Source organism: Suricata suricatta, chromosome 1, assembly GCF_006229205.1.
Source record: "Suricata suricatta isolate VVHF042 chromosome 1, meerkat_22Aug2017_6uvM2_HiC, whole genome shotgun sequence".
NCBI lineage: Eukaryota > Metazoa > Chordata > Mammalia > Carnivora > Herpestidae > Suricata > Suricata suricatta.
Genome location: NC_043700.1, coordinates 39,695,402 through 39,716,524, shown reverse-complemented (window position 1 = coordinate 39,716,524; position 21,123 = coordinate 39,695,402). Strand labels below are relative to the sequence as shown.

Below are 21,123 nucleotides of genomic sequence, written 5' to 3'. Positions count from 1 at the left end.
TGATGTTATCTTCCCTCACTTCACAGGAATAGAACTGAGTTCAAAAGATCTGAGACTTTCCCAAAGGCACACAGGTAACAAGGAACAGAGTTAAGTATAGAAACCGGGGCTGTGAAGGAAGGGCACTCAAAGGGACCAGGCATTGATCCACATATCTTGTATTATGCTTCACAAACAAGTGATGTTATTATCCCTTTCCAATTTGCAAATGAGAAAATCCATTTAGAGAGGCTAAGGGACTCACCCAAAGTCACATAACAAACACAAGAAAAAGCCAGAATTCAATCTAAATTATTCTGCCTCTACAGTTCATGTTCTTTCATTTTTATCACACTGCTGTGATTCAGAGTTCTAACTCCCTAAATCCATCCATTCAGTTTATAATTACAGACTTCACCCCCACCCCATTCCTAGCACTGAGCTCTCATCCTGAATATTTACTCTTACCTCCTCTGATATGGTGTAGAAGAGAGGATGCTTCTGGCTCAGTTGATAGTCCACAATAACTCTGATTTGGGGAGCTGGAATGCCCACTTGGCTTGCAGGACAATGTCAGGGACCTTCCTCCACTTGGGGAGAGGAACAAGACAACCGTGTCCACTGCCCTCACTGGTTTCCCAGAAGAGCTTTTTCTGCCTGTAAAATATTCTCCCTTGAAGCCTTCAGGCTTTGGGTGCAATGCTGATGTTAATTTTCCAAGCACCCACACTCCCTCAGCTCTCTGCATTTGCAATGAGGCAGCACAGGACAAAGCATGTAGTACTCTCAGTGAAACTGCATATAGGTTCAGACCTAGATCCTTCTCCATGAATCCTGGGTATGCCACTTTACCTCTCTGAACCTCAGTGATCCTTCTCATCAAATAGAGGTGTTACAGCACACTTCATTGGGTAGTGACCCACTGGAGTTTACCGCACTGAATTTCTGATCACATGTAGAAAAGCCTCATTAATGAGGCCCCTCATTTCTTCCCTTCCTAAGAAGTTTAGAGCCTGTAAAGAAGGCCCAGACCTGTAAAAAGGCAGCCCTCATTGTTTATAAGCCCAGAATTTGGAGAGCATCTCCATGCCACCCATGGATCTGCAATGCCAGCAATGCAAACCTGTTCCAGGGCAAATAATGTGTCTGAAGTGCCTGCCACTAACCAGCTGCACAACCCTGAGAAAGCTGTAAGGTCCCCTTGTTCTCCACTCTGAGACAGGAGCCTGGGGCTGATCTCTGCATCACCTATCTGCTCTCAGGACTATGGCCTGAAACCAGGCTCAGGGGTGGTGAGCAAGCCCCAGTGGCTTTCCTTCCCCTCTTCTTTTAAAAACAACATACTCCTGGGGGAAGAAATGCACTACCTCATCACCCACTAAAGATGTTTTCACATCTTATGGACTACCCTCCTTTCAATCTTGCTACTCAGAAATGTTCAAGCCAAACAAAGAGAAAGAATAAGCTAAAGGAAGGAATCCATAGGCTATTGGATAGAACCACAAATGGGATAGTGTGAGTTATTTCCTCCTTTTCACTTTCTTCACATGTTGTCATCAACAAATGTTAAATGAGCACATTCTAGGTACACACTACTTTGCCAGGTACAAAAGGGGTTCCTCAGCCCCCCAAAAGCTGATATTCAAGACAGCAATAAGACATATTTTGATGAAAAAACTGCAAATGTAAAACTCAATACCTCCTGGGTGAGTGATAAGAGCTATGGAGACAAAAGCATGGGTGGGTTTAGAGTCCTCCCCTCTGACCTCTTCCTCCTCCCTCTGCCCCTTTCCCTCCCATCCAACAGCAGTCCTGTCTCTCCCTCCTCTTTCTGCTTCTCTCCTTTCTCTGCTCCTCCTCCTTCTCCTCCTCCCTTTATCCCTCTCTTCTTCTTCCCCTTTCCCCCTTTCCCTCCTCCCTCTGCCTCTCTCTCCCTCCCTGCAGCAACCTTACATCTCACATTCTCACCTACCCCTAGAGACTGAGGGCCTCCCAGCTGACTTCCTGCCCAGCCCACCCTTAAACGTCCCCACAAGGAAGTACATGCATCCAGTCTTCTTACTCCCATCCCAGTACAGTGTCTCATTGGAGAATAGGGTCCAAATTTCTTAGCAGCTTAATTGTCCAGAAATCCTATTGTCACTGGGTACTAACCTAACCATGAGTGTGCCTCTATTCATGCCTGTCCATTCAGGCTGATATTAAAAAAAAAAAAAAAAACACCACAGACTGGGTAGTTTAAATAAGACATTTACTTCTCATGGTTCTGAAAGCTGGAAGTCTAAGATCAAAGTGCCAACAGATTCAATGTCTGGTGAGAGCCGCTTTCTGGTTCATACCTGGTGCCTTCTTGCTAAGTTCTCACTTGGCAGAAGAGGTGAGGGAGTTCTGTGGGGGTGTCCTTATTAAGGGCACTAGTCCCATTCATGAAGGCTTTACCTTCATGATATAATCAGGTCCCAAAGTCCTCAGCTCCTGAACCTATCACTTTGGTCATTAGGCTTCACCATGAATATTGGAGGGACATGAGCATTCAGTTCATAGCAGTACTCTTCCATCAGCCTTGGAAATCACCCTCACTACAACCCTCCCTACCTTCTAGTCTCCTATTTCCCCTACTTAGTAAGATTCGGCATACCCTCAAGACCCAGTTCAAATGACATCTGTGTCACATCTGATGTTCCAAGTCAGAATAAATGGCTCCCTTCTCCTGCTCCTACATTAGTGCAACTGTACTTTTTACTTCCATTATAATACTTTGTTGACACATCTATTTCTCTCATTGGACTGAAAACTCCTCCAGGACAAGAGCCATATATTATCTGGCTAGGTATTCATAGCCCTTGCTACTCAAAATGAGTGAAGCAACAGCAGAGCAGACATGAGAACTCATTAGCAATGCAGAATCTCTGAAGGGGCACATGCACCCCAATGTTTATAGCAGCACTATCAACAATAACCAAACTGTGGAAAGAGCCCAAATGCCCATCAATTGGTGAATGAATCAAGAAGATGTGGTATATAATAACACACACACATACACACAGCGTGGAATATTACTCAGCCATCAAAAAAGAATGAAATCTTGCCATTCGCAATGAAATGGTTGGAGCTAGGGTGTATTATCCTAGCTATCCTAGGTGAAAGGAGTCAATCAGAGAAAGACAAATACCATATGACTTCACTCAGGTGGAATTTAAGAAACAAAACAGATGGACATATGGGAAGGGTAAAAAAGAAAGAGAGAAGGAAGCAAATCATAAGAGACTCTTAATGATAGAGAACAAACTGAGGGTTGCTGGAGGGAGGTGAGTGGAAGGATGGGTGCATTAAGAAAGACACTTGTTGTGATGAGCACTGGGTGTTATATGTAAGTGATGAATCACTAAATTTTACTCTTGAAACCAATTCGACCTTATATCTTAACTAACTAGAATTTAAATTTTTAAATGTTTACTTATTTTTGAGAAAGAGAGACAGAGAGAGGGAGACACAAAATCTGAAGGAGGCTCCAGGCTCTGAGCTGTCAGCACAGAGCTTGATGTGAGACTCAAATCCCAAAACCACAAGATTATCCCCTGAGTCAAAGTCAGAAGCTTAATTGACAGAACCACCCAGTGTTCCCCCCACTTTTAAGAAATTCTTTTATTATTGTTGTTGTTGTTGTTGTTGTTTAACTAGCTGGAATTTAAATTAAAACTTGAAATTTAAAAAAAAGGAAAGCAAAATTTTAGGCTTCTCCCTGGATCCATTGAACCAGATTCTAGTTTTAACAAGATCCCCTTGTAATGCATAAGAAAGTGTGACAAACTCTGTCTAGGGAAAATCTTGTACACAGTGCCTTGTACACTGCAATCATTCAGATAGCGTTTGACAAATAAAAAGTGAGTGAATATGGAAAGAGTTATGAAAGGGCACTCACAGCATCACCCACAGCCATTCCTAAGATTTGGAGATTTTTCTTAGCTGCTTAAATAGAGTGATCTAAAGAGGAAAAAAAAACTGCCCACATTCTACTCTATTTCTCTACCTCCTCCTGCAGATTCAGGTACCTCCCACCTCCTATGGACAGTCATATCCCACGCTCAGAAATATAATTAGAAAAAGTAGTTCTTACAGCAGCTCATCCATAATCCACCCCAAAGCCATGCCCGAGCAGAAGAGGTAGTCCATCAGGGGCTGTGAGTGATGGTCCAGCCAGTGGTTCATGTGGGGAGGGAGCCCCACTCCCATTCATCATCCCCTCTCTCTTGATAACTCTGCAGACCTCACAGCAAGGCAGGAATGGCCTCTTCCAGGTCTGTAGGCAGGCTGCTGCTCTTCATTAGCCTTAGCACTGTTTCTCCTCCATATATCACCCACCTATGCAATTTCCAGGGTCAGAAGACAAACTCAAAACCTGCTGGGAAAATCTCCATGAGACAGGCCTATCACCAGGGGATAACAAGGACAGCACGTAACCTCTTAACCACCTGCTCACCACCTGGGATGGTTAATTTCCTGTGTCAACTTGACTGGGCTAAAGAATGCCCAGATAGCTGGGAAAACATTATTTCTGGATGTGACTGTGAGGGCATTTGCAGAAGAAATTAGCATTTGAACCAGTAGACTAACTAAAGAAGATAGTCCTCCCCAGTGCAGGAGGGCATCGTCCAATTTATGGAGGGCCAAAATAAAACAAAAAGGTAAAAGAAAGATGAATTTTCTCTCTCCTTGAGTGAAGACATCTGTCTTCTCGGGCTCTCTAACATGGATGTTCCTGGTTCCCAGCCTCCAGGCTTGGCCTGGAACAACATCACCAGCTTCACTGGGCCTTCAGCTTACAACGGCAGATTATGGGATTTCTCAGCTTCTGCGTTTGCATGAGCCCATCCCTCTATTAAATCTCTTTCTATATATCTCTATATATCATTGGTTCTGTTTCTCTGGAGAACTCTTGGACACCACCACACTCTTACCTCAATTACCTGAGAAACTATATATGAATAGTTTGCCTGATTATAGAACAAAGTGCAATCATCATCTGAAAATCAGTCAGATTTGTGGGCCCTTAGAGTCAGAAAGGTCAGAAGTTATTAAGACCACAGCCCCACATTTATAATAAACCAGTCAATTGGTTTATTATATTACAAAGAATTTTAAAAAATAATATTATGATTTATATTACTTTGACTTTTTAGAATCTTTTTTTTAATAATATTTTATTATCAAATTGTTTTCCATACAACACCCAGTGCTCTTCCCCTTAAGTGCTCTCCACCATCACCACCACCTCTTTTCCCCCCTCCCCCTTCCCCTTCAACCCTCAGTTTTTATATCCATTTTATATCCATTATCTCCTGAGTTAGGATGGCAGGAACTATTATCACCATTTCACAGATAGGGGAGCCTGAGACCCAGAAAGGTGAAGGCTTTTTTTTTTCCAGAAATTTATACCTTTCCTATGTTTAGAAAGAATTTTTGGTCGCTTAAAATAAAACCATATTTACATAATAATTAGCATTTGAAGTTTAACTATAGAAACATTTCCACATTTGGTCAAAAACTACATGCTGAGAACATGTTAATGACAATTTAAGTGCTGCAATTTATGAAGAAAATCACCATTTTCAGGTTTTATTTGCTCAATAAACTTATATTGAACATTTAAAAAGCATTTAACTACTCATATACATGTTAATATAAGATAAAGTATAAAAGAAATCCAGAGCTATATAGGCAAAGGAGGAAAGTTTATGCCAAGAAGCAGGAATGAGCTGTTCACTATAAGTAGCTTTAATTTGTCACTGGGCTTCCTAGGAGGGAAGGGGAACACATGTGTTACAAACTTTATTGTTAGATGAAAGAAAGAGAGCATACTTATTCAGAAGAAACAAATTCCTAGCATTGAGTCGTAAACAAAATTTATCAGTGGAGTTTTATAAAAACAGAATTAAGTATTAGGTGAACTTTTCAACTGTTCATGCAGATGACTCAGAAACATTCTTCATACTAAGACTTTGCATTTGAATCTTAAAATCAGGTTCAGTGCCTTGTTTCAGAATAAACATCTCAGAAACTTCATAGATTCTTTGATCCCTTGAAGCTACTTACTAAACTCCTTCCTTCCTTTCTCAACCAAAAGTTTGTAAGGATAGTCCACACTTACTGTGGACTGATTTCCACACCTACTATTCATTCTTTAATTCACCAAAACCAAACCCCTTCCCTTACTCTTCCTTAAAGATAGTTCTCCATAACAACATTCGTACCACAACCGATAGGCATATTTATACGTTTTGTCACTCAATACTTTCAGTTCCATTCAATATGTTCCTGTCCTTGGCTTGGGGACAGCCACTGCCTTGGCCTTTCATTTCCTGGTACTGTGTGGCTATTTATTCTCTGACTCCTTGGGGTCTTCTCTCTTTCCTGGTGGTGCCCTTGGCTCCCTGGGGGGAGCTTAGGCTTTCTAAGGGTATGAACCACTACTCTCAACTGAGGAGTTCCAAATCTCTATCTCCAACCTGAGTTATCTGCTTACATCTCCAACAGATTTGTATACACACACTGCCCACTGGACCTCTCCAGCTGGAGTCCCCAGATCCCTGACTGAATCTTTCCAAACTAAATGACCACTAACCCTGTCCATCCCTTCCTCCCCTACTCCTTGTGCACATCCCTGGGTTCTACCAGAGTCTGTCTCAGCCTGGGTCTTCCTCTTCTTCCCTTCTTTGGAATGGCCAACAAGTGCTGCTACTTTCACTTCCTAAACATTCCTCAACTGTATCCCTTCTGTCCATCCCCTCTCCCCAGGATATATTGCCACAGACTCCCAGTTCATCTCTTGGCTTCCCTCCAAATCCATCCCTCAAACTGATGCTATAGAAAATTTAAATCAGAATGCATGCCTGCTACCTTTAAAATTTTGAAATGGCTTATCACTTATAAGATAAATCCCAACCTTCTAACTGTGGCCTGTGAAATACTGTATTATCTGACCCCAGATTGTCTCTGAGTACTTCCTGTTCAGGCACAGCAGCAATAAATCCACACACATGCCCATCTCCACCAAGGACAGCCATCTTTTGTCATGCTCATATCACACACTTTCTAGCTGCCTACCTTTGCTTTGGTGGCCTCCCCAATCTAGTGTGGACTGATTCTTTCTATTCTCCCAGATAGCTTCTGTGACTTAGGTCAGTGGTTCTTTTTCAGGAAGTTTCCTCTAGCTCTCCAGGCAAGAAAGAGGACTCTTACATTGCCCATCTGTCAATCGCCACACTACCACAGTGCCTGTTTTGCTTGTTCATGTGTCTGTCTGCCTAAGACAATAAGCAATCTCTATGCTAAGCTGCTCAACTGTTCCTTATTCATCTCTGTAACCTTGAGTATACATGCAAATGTTTTATGAATAAATAAGTATGTAAGTGATGAATGAATGAATGGTTTCTTTATAGAGGATTGGGGACTGGAATCCAAATCTCCTTCATTCTACTTTAAAACTCTTTCTCTTCTACTCCTCTGATTTACAGTCCATGCAGCCACATTCTCTCTTCAACTCTTGCTAGAGAAGAGGAAAGGCAATTTGTAGAGATCTAAAGGGATAATCAAGACAAGAAATGTTTCCCCAGCCTAAGAAGAACTCCTAGAAGACTCAGATAAAGGCAATAACAGTCAACACTGGGTGGGATAATAGAAAAGCCAGTCCAGGACTCGGGGAAAAGGAAAACCATGTAAAATACTTCAGGCAGGAGAGTACTTGCAAAGCAAGGGAAGAAGGCAGAACTCCAAAGTTTGAGAAGCTGTTTAGAAGTTAAGCTAGTTTCAGGAGAGATGAAGAAAATCATGGAGAAGACTTAAAGTTACAGACTGAGGTGGGCATAATAGGGATATTCAAAAGGGAAGTGAACACAGTGAGGCAGGTGATTTAGGGACAAGTGGTCCAGAGAGAGAACAGTAGCATGGTCAGGCTGGTGACCACAAGGTGACCACAAGGACCATGAAAGCAGAAAAAACTCATGCCAGCTAGGCTTTACAGATAGCAAAGATTTGTCTTTTTAAAAAATCCATCCTCTTTCTTTTCTTTCTTCCTTTTCTTCTTTTTCCTCTTGTTCTCAGGGAAAATTTAGTAAAAACTTAACTGCTTCCTTGACTCAGCTTTAGTAACAAAACTATATTCATAATATACCAGTTCTGAGGAATGTGCACATTTGGGAGCATTTGTGCTTTAACGAGTGTTTGGTAAAGGGGCCCCAGGTGGGGAGCGCAAGGCAAGTGAAGAGACACTGTCACCAAGTACTCTGCCTTTCCAGGAGGTTCCTTCAACCAGCTGTCAGCTAGACAGAAAGCTATTCAGGGCTAAGAAGCAGAGAATTAACTTCAGGCTGGAGAGATGCCCTGGTAGGCCGGGTGGAAACTGGGAAATACTTTCTCCCAAAGTCTATCCTTTCTCTATAACAGTGGCCATCAATCCAGACTAAAGAAACTTAATTCCAGTCTTGGTTTTTCCAATAATACCCTGTGATTTCAGGGCCCCTTAAGTTTGCATGAATAAGATGACATCACTACTACAATACCTCCCAATTTGCTGTGTTGTGGGGAAGGTAAAGAGAACTGTTGTGAACATCCTTTGAGATCTATAAGTCCTTGCATTTCTCAGAGATTATCACAGTGGCTGGTGTGGTCTCTGATCTTTTGGTCCTGAGACTTCCTTTGTGAGTCCTAGGAAAGAACCCTGTGTACACCAGGTTGAAAGCAGGTCTCAGGTCTCAGAGCAGTCTGGATGGCACTGCAACATCAAATTCATTATCAATGACCCTAAGATCATCATCCTAGGACAGCTACAATTACACCATCAGAAAATACCCACTTTCAGGTAATTCCCAGTGAGGACAACCTCATAGGTGAAGTTGAAAAAGATATTTCCATGGAAAAAACAGTCTGTACCATAGTGAAACCCAAACCCAGAGCCCTGTGTAAGCAGCTGAGCAGTGCCACTTCTGCTGCAGAACTTCTCGAACCTCCCCTGGGGCCTCCTCAGATTTCATCTATGTTAGATGCAGACCACCTTCCTAATCCGTCATTAGTGGAGGCTACCTCAGAATCCAAACCTGCAGGTAAATTAGACTCACCATCAAAGAAGAAAGGTGTCCATAAGAGAAGACAACACCAAGGACCTGATGATATTTACCTGGATGACTTAAAAGCTGTAGAACCTGAAGTTGCAGCCCTCTATTTCCCTAAAAGTGAATCGGACCCTGGCTCCCGGCAGTGGTCTGAGTCTGACACGCTCTCTGGCTCCCAGTCCCCACAGTCCGTCGGAAGTGCGGCTGCAGATAGCGGCACCGAATTGCCTCTCAGATTCTGCCATGGACTTGCCAGATGTCACCCTCTCTCTTTGTGGGGGTCTCAGTGAAAACGGAGAAATTTCCAAAGAAAAATTCATGGAGCATATCATTACTTATCATGAATTTGCAGAAAACTCTGGACTTAGAGACAATCCTAACCTTGTAATACGGATATATAACCGTTACTATAACTGGGCTTTGGCTGCTCCCATGATCCTTAGCTTGCAAGTATTCCAGAAGAGTCTGCCGAAGGCCACAGTCGAGTCCTGAGTCAAAGATAAGATGCCAAAGAAATCTGGTCGCTGGTGGTTTTGGCGTAAGAGAGAGCATGACCAAACAGCTTCCAGAGGCCAAGGAAGAAAAATCCGAAGCACCACCAACCAGTGACCTGCCATCGAGAACAAAGGAGCCAGCCAGTGGCAGGTTGGCTGAAGATGACTCCTCCAGTGTTGAAGGGTCACAGGAGCTCGAAGAATCCATCAAAGTGGACCCTGTTCCCACAGAGCCCCCAAGCCATGGCAGCACAACCTCCTATAAGAAGTCTCTTCGGCTCTCTTCAGACCAGATTGCAAAACTGAAGCTCCAAGATGGTCCAAATGATGTTGTATTTAGTATTACAACCCAGTATCAAGGTACCTGCCGCTGTGTAGGGACCATTTACCTGTGGAATTGGAATGACAAGATCATCATCTCTGATATTGATGGAACAATAACCAAGTCTGATGCTTTGGAACAGATCCTTCCACTGGGTAAAGACTGGACTCATCAGGGTATAGCAAAGCTCTACCATTCCATCAATGAGAATGGCTACAAGTTTCTGTACTGCTCTGCCCATGCCATCGGCATGGCCGACATGACCCGTGGCTACCTGCACTGGGTCAATGACAAGGGCACAATCTTACCTCGGGGTCCTCTGATGCTATCCCCTAGCAGCTTGTTCCCTGCCTTCCACAGGGAAGTGATAGAAAATAAACCAGAAAAGTTCAAAATAGAGTGTGTAAATGACATTAAGAATCTGTTTGCCCCATCTAAGCAGCCCTTCTATGCTGCCTTTGGAAACCTTCCAAATGATGTTTATGCCTACACGCAAGTTGGAGCTCCAGACTGCAGAATATTCACCGTGAACTCCAAGGGTGAATTAATACAAGAAAGGACCAAAGTAATCAAGTCATCGTATCACAGACTGAGCGAGCTCATGGAGCACGTGTACCCACTTCTCAATAAGGAATAGAATTCTGCCTTTCCATGCCCAGAGTTCAGCTTCTTCTGCTACTGGCGAGATCCGATCCCCAAAGTGGACCTGGATGACCTGGCATGAAGTGGCACCTCCAGGGGCGGTCCCCCGTCACTCGCCTCACAGCAAGGGAAGGTGACCAGCACTTCTGCTGGACAGAGGACACTGGGCTACCCTCCGAGCCACAGGTGCAGAACAGGACTCATGCTGACAGTCAGGCACTGGCAAGCACAGGGAGAGCTCCTGAAGCTGGAACTGCTGACCTCCCTCCCTTTCCCAGGCCTGACAGGGCTGGGGCTCAGTGCCCTGGGCAAGCTGGCAGGGGAGGACTGGGACCTGACATCAGAGCCCTGGGCTTCTATCACTGGTCGTCCTCATACACGCGCTGTGTCAAGTGTGTGCTGGTGCTTCTTTAACTGAATAATTTAAAAAGAAGAAAAAAGAAGCTAAATAAGAGCGGACCAAAACACGTATAAAGTGTTATCATTTCCGCTGGGGGAAAAAAAAAGAAATTTAAAATTGTGAGCTTCTCAGACATCCTTAGGGCCTGAAAATCTTAGGCTCATCTTAATCACTCCCTTCTGGCATGTAAATTGAAGATCTTAAGCACTGAGATTCCAGCAAACTAAACTTCAGTTATCTTGTCCTAGGATCCATCCATTCTGAAATTTAATTTACCACATTTCCAACATTGTGTGAAGCCTGTAAGGGGGAGGGACACACATAGTTGGGTTCACCAGCTGGATGGGGATGACATAGTGGACTTATCCCAAGGATTGAGAAGTGTTGGTCAGTTGGTTGTGATGACTGCAGCTATGGGTGACCAAAGTATCAGTGAGGGCAGGAGTCCCCTGAGGTGGATTTGTGGAAAAGAAAAAGTCACCTTGGGTCTTAAAGAATATAGACAAGTGAGGAGAAGGAAAAGAAAAAAAAAAACAAAGCATTACAGGAAAGAGATTATGCTCAAGGAAAGGCAAAATATTTCAAATGAAAACTTATTTGAAGTATTAGAAAATGAGAATGTCTGAGTAGAATAGAGCTCAGTTACAAAAGGCTTTAGAAGTAAGGCATGGGACTTGGAGACCCATGACTGAGAGGAACATAGAAAAGAGTGCTGGTTTTGGACTTGGCTCACCTAGGTTTGATCATTGCCTCAACTTATGAATTGGATAGCCTTGGGTAAGTTACTCAACCTCAGTTGTTTACTCTCAGATAAGCTCTTGATTTTTGGTATGGTTTATTTGAGATGCCTTGTATCTTATTGTCCCCTGCTTCTTTTCCACAAAACAACTCAGTCAATGCATAAGACAGATTAGCTCCTGGCCTCTGGGTGAGATGAGACCATCTGGGACAGTGGATGAAGGGAGAGTCTTTGACTATGGGGACTTACGTGGCCTCCAGCAGATGCCAGACAATTTGAATAACAATGTCATGGGCCTCATTAAGGAATTTCTCAGTTTAGAAACAATAGTAAGGGCCTGGACTTTGGGCCAGTTTATGGAAATAGTAATGATGGTGATATCATGGTGTATTAATAATAATATATCTTGTATACTTAATGTATACCAAGCACTGTGCTAAATGTTGCACATTATGTCATTTAATCCTCAAAAGCACTCTGTCATCTCCATTTCATATATAGGAAACTAAGTCATTAAAGGGATTAAGTAACTTGCTCAAGGTCATACATCTAAAATACCGCAGAGATAGATTTCAAACCTAGGCAGACTTTATACCTACACTCTTAACCACTTGGTTAAATGGTTTATAGATCAGACCATAGCTGGACAAGTTTTTAAAAATCTTTTAAAACCTGAAGTCTCTAGGGTTTCCAGTTGTAGTGAACATTAGCTGTCTGTAACAACCAAGTACCTATCCCTTTACCTTTTTACCTTTCCTACTAGCAGTACTCCACATTACTATTTAGAAAACTGCCACTCCCCTAAGCTGACCCATTTCAGTTGAGGAGAGCTGCCAGTCAGCGCTCCCTACCCATCAGCCTGGACTGTGTTCCAGGCTGGGCCAATCAGAATCCTTCCCTGGGATTTTTATTAGTTGAAGGTGAAGAAATTGCTCTCTCTTTCTTCCTGGGATTTCCAAGTACAAGAACATTATTCTAGAATTGCCTGTAGCTGTGTCCTTAATTAAGTTAAGAGCATGAGAAGGGAGATAATACAGAGAAAGAGACTGACTTAAGACATGAAAGGAGAGAGAAATAAAGTTTGAGAAAGAGGAAAAGAAAGAGAAATTTCTGTCTTTTATTATCTCTATACCTGCTTATTTGAAAATCAGTTATATATCTCTTTTTTCCTTAAGCTAGTATGAATTGGGTTTCTGCCACTTGAAAATATAAGAGTCTTTTTAAATATAATTTATTGTCAAATTGGTTTCCAAACAATACCCCGTGCTCATCCCAACAAGTGCCCTCCTCAATGCCCATCACCCACTTTCCCCTCTCCCCTATCCCCAATCCACCCTCAGTTTGCTCTTAGTATTTAAGAGTCTCTTATGGTTTGCTTCCCTCCCACTCTGTAACTTTTTTCCCCTTTCCCTTCCCCATGGTCTTCCATTATGTAAGAGTCTTGACCAATGTGCCAAACCCTCTAAAATGCTGAAGAGGGGATTGCACACCCAGTTTTTCCTGGAAGCATATCAGAATAGAACTCTAATTTTTTTTTATTTCTGTGGCTATAACATAGGAATATAGACTTTTCAATGTGTTTTTAGAGAACAGAGATTAAAATGATCAGCTGGAAGGTAATTCACAATTTTACATTTGACTTTGATAATAATAATGATACTGTTGATTATAGTAATTTTATTATCACTGACTTTTTGAACACTTGTTACATGCCAGCTACTATGCTCAGAAATGTGCATGCTTTATCTCATATGATTCCAATAGTCCTGTGAGTAAAGACCTACTATTATCCCCACTAAGCAGATAAAGAAACTGAGGTATGGTGGGGGGTTAAGGAACAGCAGGCAAGTGGCGTATCTGAGGTCCTAATTCATATCCATATGACTCTACAGAGTTCCAACACTTACACATTCAACTGAACCACTTCTCATATATCGTCCAAACATAATGTTACACAAAGCTTATGATAAGCACAACCCTTGTGAAACAGAAAAAATACTTGAGGGGGTAGGTCAGCTGTCACCTTCTGATGGTCTAAGTGGAAAAAAAGGAAAACTCAATGAGGAGCATCTTCAAAAAACAAAGCTCAGGAAACTAAACATTACAATAAGCTTTAGAAAAAGACTATATTTTGGAAAACCTGTTATTTAAACAGTTGTTATTTAGCTGATCCAAATGTCCAATTATGGGGTATCAATTCTGTCTCAGAGATCTGTGATAAAATGGACTAAAAGCGGTGCCATAGAAAAAGTGTCCCTACTCCATCTCTGTACAGATACCCCACAATCAAATATATGAGTACTCATATTTTAAACACCTTCACCGTAAAATCAAAATGATCTTACTCAGCTGAGAGTGGAGGTGAGGATCAAGGAGGTGGGAAGAGAAACCATCTGACCATGACCATCCCATGTGATGAATGGGAGACTGTTACAGATCATTTCCTGGGGTGACAAGGCAATTCCCCTCCCTTACTTGTGTTCTCCTTCCACCTACCACACATACACACTCATTCCACCTCGCTGCCACTGTTATGGCATAGTTTAACCACTCCTGTCACTCCATTTCCCCACACCTGGGGCTTGTGTTGGCTTCTATTACTGTTGACTTACTGTAAAAAGTCATCCTGTTTTCTCACAGTAGTCCACAATCCATCAGAGTCTTCCATGCTTTGGCAGCCAGGAGGCAAGATGGAAGCAAGGGTAAGATCACATTCCCATGTAAGAACCTGGAGCCTTTCCTGCATCCTCCATTTGCCAAGATACTGTATAGACTATGTAAAAACATCTGTAATAGCCATTAAGGTCACACTCTTCTTCAACATAGCTCAAAAGAAGAAAAAGAATCATGAGATTCAAAAGCTTTTGTCATCTAGTAATACTCACCATTTCTTTGCTGGATTTATTTATAACTTCTTTGCCTCCATCATTTTCATATCCTGGTGGATATTCTCCTCCTCTCTCTTGGTGACTTCTATCTTCACATATTTGATCCATCAAACACCCTAGTTTCTCAGTGCCTAATGTCACTGCCAATCATCAGCTCAGTAATCATCTCAGTCCATCTCAGCCAAGTATTCCCATGTCCATAGCCCAGACTATCATTACTAACTGCGTCATCTCTAATATCTTCATATCAAACATCCAACGGACCATAATCACCAATATTCCAGTTTACTCTGTCTAGTGTATCTACTTCAACAATTTTTGATCCTCCAGAACTTCCAGATCACAAAATATGTACTCATGGTTTATACTACTTTTCATGTTTTCGCTCCATCTTAAAAATTAATTCATTGGATAAACCATCAGTTCTATTGTCTCCTTTGCTCTACATCATGGAAGCCATCCTGGATGCCTCCAACCTTTGGTTAAACACAACTCTCCATCTGCCTCATAACTGCATCCAGTTGAATGGTAATGATGATAAACATGCAAACACTTTGACTATTCTCATCCTAAAGCCATGACCCTAGACCCCCAAGTAGGACAGTGTTCCTACTTCATTTTTCTATTCATTTCAGGTGATTGCTTCACAACTTTTCACTTCTCAAATCTCCAACAGCTTTTTTACTTCTTCACTCTTGGATGATGGATGCTGAGAACAGCAATCAGAAAAATTCTTTGTCTTCATATAGCCACAGTCCCAGCTTCTGTGCAATAAACTCTATCTTTTCTTTTTCTGCCAAAATTCTTCCTAGAGCTCAGCCTTTCCACATCCGGGACCCTCTGTTCTTCCACATGAAGGACTTTCTCCCTTTAGTTATTCTATCACTATCTTTCTTCCACCTTTCTAAGAACAGTATATCACACATAAACATGATGAAATAGCACACATCTTAAAGAAGAAGAAGAAGCAGCTCTCACATCTACTATCCTATTTACTTGTTCCTTTTATAGTAAAATTCTTGATTTTTAAAAAATTCTTATCTTTATTAATTTACCTTACAATTTCTCTTGAGCTCTCTTTGTAGAAAACCGCCATTGTTCCCAACTATTGGCTCCTCTTTTCTATAAGAATTGTGTCCCTGGTGGTTGCCACATGACCTGCAGTGCCTTCTGCAGGTAGAGTATACCTCCCACAGCCATCAGCAGACTTGATCATGTGGCTGGCTTACCCAACAGAATCGTAGTAGACATGATATGAGCTGTGTTTGAGTAAATCTTTAAGAGGCATCCTAAGTTGCCACCAGCTATCTTGCTCTTCCCCTAAGCTACAATAACACTAAACTCAAGATTAGAGCTATTCCTTCAGCCTGAGATTTAGAATTAGAAGTTATAAGGAGAAGAATTGTTGATGACCCACAGCTGTCACCAGGTAACATGAACACCAACAAAATTTTACTGTTTGACAAGTCCCTTAGAGTTGAAAGTTGATCATTATGGCAGCCTTACTCAGCAAATTCTGACTTTCCAAACAGGCTTGTGGCCCCATCATTCCATGGAAAAAATTGCACTTATCAAAACCACTTCCATGTTGCCAACCCCAGTGATTGATTAGTTATTGGTCTCTTTATTAAACCACTGAGTATGCCATCGTACCTAAAACCTTTTCATGTCTTGGTATTAGGAACCCCATTTTCTCTGTTTTACCACTGCTTCACTGGCCCCTCTGTCAGTCTGCTTTACTGGGTCCTCCTCTTCTTGAGCTCTAAATGTTGAAATCTTAGAATACCTGTGTATCTCTTCTCTACCATTTTCTTCATATCTGTGGCTGGGATTTCAAAAATAGTATCTCTCACCCCCACTCTTCCCCTGATCTTCAGGCTTGAGTGTGTAATTTCTTCTTCAGTATACACATGCATGTCCAAATCAGTGCTCTTAATTACCTCCAAATACCACTGAATACCTGTTCATCTCTACTCTTCCCTATTTCACCACATGACATCCAGTTGCTCAGGCCAAAACAGACTTAATATCATGTATATTCTTCTCTTTATCTCACACCCCAGAGACAAAGCTCCCAACCTATAGCACTTACATCATTATCACTCTAATCTAATCCCAGATTACCTCTTACCTGGACTACTGCTGTAGTCTCCATTCTGCACCATATCCCTGTTTCTACTCTTTTCATCTTGCACTCCACACAGAGAACATCAAAATTACTTCATTATTTCTTAATGTAAATTAGATCCCATTTTTGCCCTTACTCAAAAACCCTACAATGGTTTGCCATAATTATTCAGACAAGAGCCAAAACCCTTATCATATATGCCAAGGCCCTACAATATCTAGCCCTATCTTTTCAACTCCATCTTCTGTCACTTTTCATCCTTGGTCATCCACTCAGAAACAAACCATCCTGATATTCTTCAAACTCACAATACTTTTTCCATCTCAGGGCCTTTGCACTTGCTGTTACCTCTGTCTAGAATTCAATCTTTCTAGATTTCCTTATAACTTCAGACTGGTTTCCTACTCCACTCAGGGTTTGCTTAAATGTTTGCTCTTCTTAACCATCCTAATTAGCCACCTCTTCTCTATCATTTTTTATTTCCTGATTCATGTTCCTTGGCCCTTAGCTAAGCCCTTAAGAGACAGTATAGACTAGGAGTTAAGAATAGGCTCCCTGGCTTTGGCAATTAATCTCTCTGTGCATGAATTTTCCCACATGTAAAATGGAGATCAGAGTAATATTATTTATCCTGTACAAAGTTTAAATGAGTTAACACCTGTAAGATGCTTAGTAAAAAACATGGCAGGATGAAATGATTCTTGGCTGTTTGTAACTGACTTTGAATCCTCTAAATGTACATTGTCTATCTCCCCATAAAGCAAGAACTTTGTATTTCTGGTTCACTGCTATATTCCCAACACATGGACGATGCAGAAACTGTCTTTGCAAATCCATTTTTAAAAAATTCTTCATTTTGGGTACTAGCTTTTTAAAAAATTTTTAAAATATTTATTATTTATTTTTGAGAGAGAAACAAAGCATGAGCAAAGGAGGGGAAGAGAGAGAGGGAGATACAGAATCCAAAGCAGTCTCCAGTCTCTGAGCTGTCAGCACAGAGCCCGACATGGGACTCAAACCCATGAACTGTGAGATCATGACCTGAGCCAAAATCAGATATCCAACGAACTGAGCCACCCAGGGAGCCTCATGTTGGGTAGTAGTTAAAAAAAAAAAGCCAAACCTTTATTTAAACTGTATTTTACTTAGTCTGACTCACCCCCAGTTTCAGTGTTACTTTATGATTATTTTAAATTGATCTTTAATTGATCATTTTTCACCTGAAAGTTCCATTTTTTTCAGTATTAAACATGATCAGGAAAACTGATAGTTAAAGTTCTCTGAAATAATCGTTCTCTAATGTGTCTGTTTATAAGAGTTTCAATTGTCATCTATTTGGTTTACATAAAATGGATTATATTATCATTTGGACTAATATTATGTAACTGGCTGGGGTCAATGAAAGTAAATGTCATATGTTACATGATTACTTGTAAGTTCCTGAATCTTTCACTGACTTCTGAATCTTAACTACAACCTGACCTTAATATTAATTAATAATAATTATTATTATTAATTATTTATAATAATCCCACAAATATTAATAATAAGCCCTTATATAGCAGTTAGTGTATACAAACACAATCTTTGCAAAACATTATTTATTTCATTTTTAGCACTTTCCTGGAACACATGAAGAGGCCCTTGTCATTATATTCAATCCACAGAGATGAGAAGGGTCCTGACTTATTTCATTTGGAGCAAAGTACAGTGCCAAGAAAGTAAAGCTATTTACCACAACTGGCCTCAAATGGAAGTTCCCCAAAGACAGGGACTATAGAGAAGCTTACAAAGTACTATGAATCATGTTCAATGTGATGCTGCTGGAGTTTGCACTCCTCTTTCATGCCGCCATAGAACCCTAAGCTATTAAATTCTGAAGGACCTAAGAAATCATCTTAACTAACACCCTCTTTTTCTCCATATGTGCATTCTGAGTATATTAGTCAAGACCAGACTAGTTGTTGTAATAGACAAACCTTCACATCCCAGGGGCTTCACATAATGAAAGTTTATCTCTCCCAGTGGTGATTCTGGGACTGAAGTTCCTTCCATCCATGGCTTCACCATCACCAGCATGTGGCTTCTAGGATTGCTGTGGGAGAGCAAAGAAGATGGAGGTCATGGGTGAGAGGTTCTTAACTGCCAGGCCTGGAATAAGCACATATCACTACTATTCACATCTCACTGACCAACACTCAGTCATTTGATCACCCTAACTTCAGAGAGGCTAGGAAATGCAGTCTAGGTGCTAACCAAAAAGGCAGGGGAAATGTAACTGGTGAACAGCTGGTGTCAGCCACACCAAGCAGATCCTGCAACTTTCCCGAGCTGCATCAACCCAGTCTATGAGCAGTGGCTGAGGCTTTACCCAGTCTTTCTGTTCCTGGATATGACTGTCTTCCACTTAGCTACACTTGCCCTTCTCTCCTGCTATTCTTTGTATACCAGCCTTTTTTTATACAAGTTCCTTATTGTTTCTAACCTCATGTTTTCCTTGACTTTTATTCCTGGGGATAGAAAAAAGAAATAAGAAGAAGGAAACATTAGCTCTTAGTTATCCAGGTGAAAGAGCACCTGAGAGCAGAGACTATTAGTGATAGAAAAAAGGAAGTTGTTCTTTTGGAAACATCTAGCATCCTACTTCCAACTGTAATAAATCCCCATGTTTCTCCCTATGGCCCAGGTAGTAGAGTGTTAGAACTGAAAGGACATCATAAGCAGCTAACACAAAGGCAAGAAGCTGCCACTGTTATTAATATGTCATGGAACCTAAAGCAACACCCCTGTGACTCTCAATTAAAAAAGTGAGTTAATGCTTCACATTAAGTTGTCATAAAGGTTAAATGTGATAATATTACATAAAATTATTAGGTCCAATGCCTGGAACACAGTAGGTTCTCAATCAGTGCTAGCTGGCTTTGAATCTGAATCAAGTTCAATGTTGTCATGTTACAGAATGTTTTGTGCCACCAACCAGATGGAATTAATTTGGTGCACAGTCTTTTAGGGTTCTCAGGCCCAATTCCAATGGGGAGGGGGGAGGGTACCTACACATACAACACCCAAAATTTTTCAGATCTCAGCAAAATTCACCTCAAGTCTGACACCATCTACAGGGAGATAGCACCAGATTGCACAGGTTAAATGTTGAGTCCTGTAAAACTGCCATCCCCTAGCCCCCACTTCAGAAGCCACTTGATAGCTCAGGCTGTTACCTGTGTTTCTAACTGACTGGCTTCAGTTAAGGGGTTTCAATGATCTTCACTTTAGGTTCAATTAATTTGTTAGAGCAGGGTGGAGCCAAGATGGCAGAGAGGAAGGGAGCTCTGTAAACTCTGTCTGCACCATTTATCGAACTGAGAAGGATATTAACGCTCATCTGCGAGAGCGGAAGGAGAAAATACGAACTCCAGAAGGAATAGAAGATCAAGGATATCTGAGTGAGTGGGGGCGAATGGGGTAGATCTGAAAACGGGCCAGCCTGGGACGGGCAGGGGAGGTAAGATCCCCAGCCCAACATGGCTCAAGCACGCAGCGTCTGAGAGACAAAGGGAAGAGAAAGAGTTGGAACACGCTCATAGAACTGTCTCTGGGGAAGAGGTATAGAATGCTTGGCTGCGCTTGGAGACAGAAACCCACTCCATAGATAACTGCTGGGTAGCTGGAATCCTGAACCAGGGTGGTGCAAGAGAAGGAATAGCTTCCAGCCCTAAGCCATCTCAGCGGGGAATCAGAGGCATCTGTGGCTGTGAGAAGCAGCTGCGCTGGGGAGGAGCACTCCCCGGCAGGAAGCAGCCAGAGCGGCAACTGCGCCAGGCGCCAGCAATTCGAACTTGGTTTTGGGAACGGGACCACGGACCGCATTTCCACGACACACCTCGCCCCCTGCACGGACTGCGCAAATCCCGGGTGCCCACAGGGAAAAAATAGGGTGCACACCTACACGACCCCCAACAAAGAGTCAGTGGTGGGTGGAGGCCTGGGTGCGCACTTAGACAGTAGGATCTCCCAGCTCATTTCCAGCAGCACACAGCTTCTTGAGCAAGCTATCAGAAACTAAGAGAGACTCGGTTTTTTGCTTTTTGTTTTTTTCCTTTCCCCCATTGCAATTGCGATCCTGACTGGGGGTGGGGACTCCGCAATTGAGTCTGTGAAGGTGCTCACTTCACCTCCTGCTGCTCATTTCGCCTCAGGCAGGGGCGGAGCCTCTGAGAACAGACTCCAAGACCTACCACATCAAACCAAGCCTATCCACCAGGGGGAGCTGCTGCTTTTTCTTGTTTTTGTTTTTTTGTTTTGTTTTGTGTTTTGTTTCTTTTGTTGCTTTTTTTGGTTGTTTCTTTTTTTTAATATCTAACAAAAAATTTTTTTTCTTCACTAGTTTCGTACTTATTTCTTTGTCATTAGTACCTTTTTTTTTT

The 21,123-nt window shown here is 41.9% G+C and overlaps 1 protein-coding gene across 1 annotated transcript; it reads left to right on the top strand.

The window, feature by feature from the left end:
• Positions 1-1,085: 1,085 nt before the first annotated feature.
• On the top strand, positions 1,086-10,626 carry LOC115300770 (phosphatidate phosphatase LPIN2-like). The gene is given in 6 exon segments (XM_029950303.1): positions 1,086-1,169; positions 4,022-4,143; positions 4,245-4,435; positions 8,784-9,310; positions 9,312-9,628; positions 9,630-10,626. Coding segments are annotated over 6 exon segments (2,238 nt in total).
• The last annotated feature ends 10,497 nt before the right edge of the window (positions 10,627-21,123 follow it).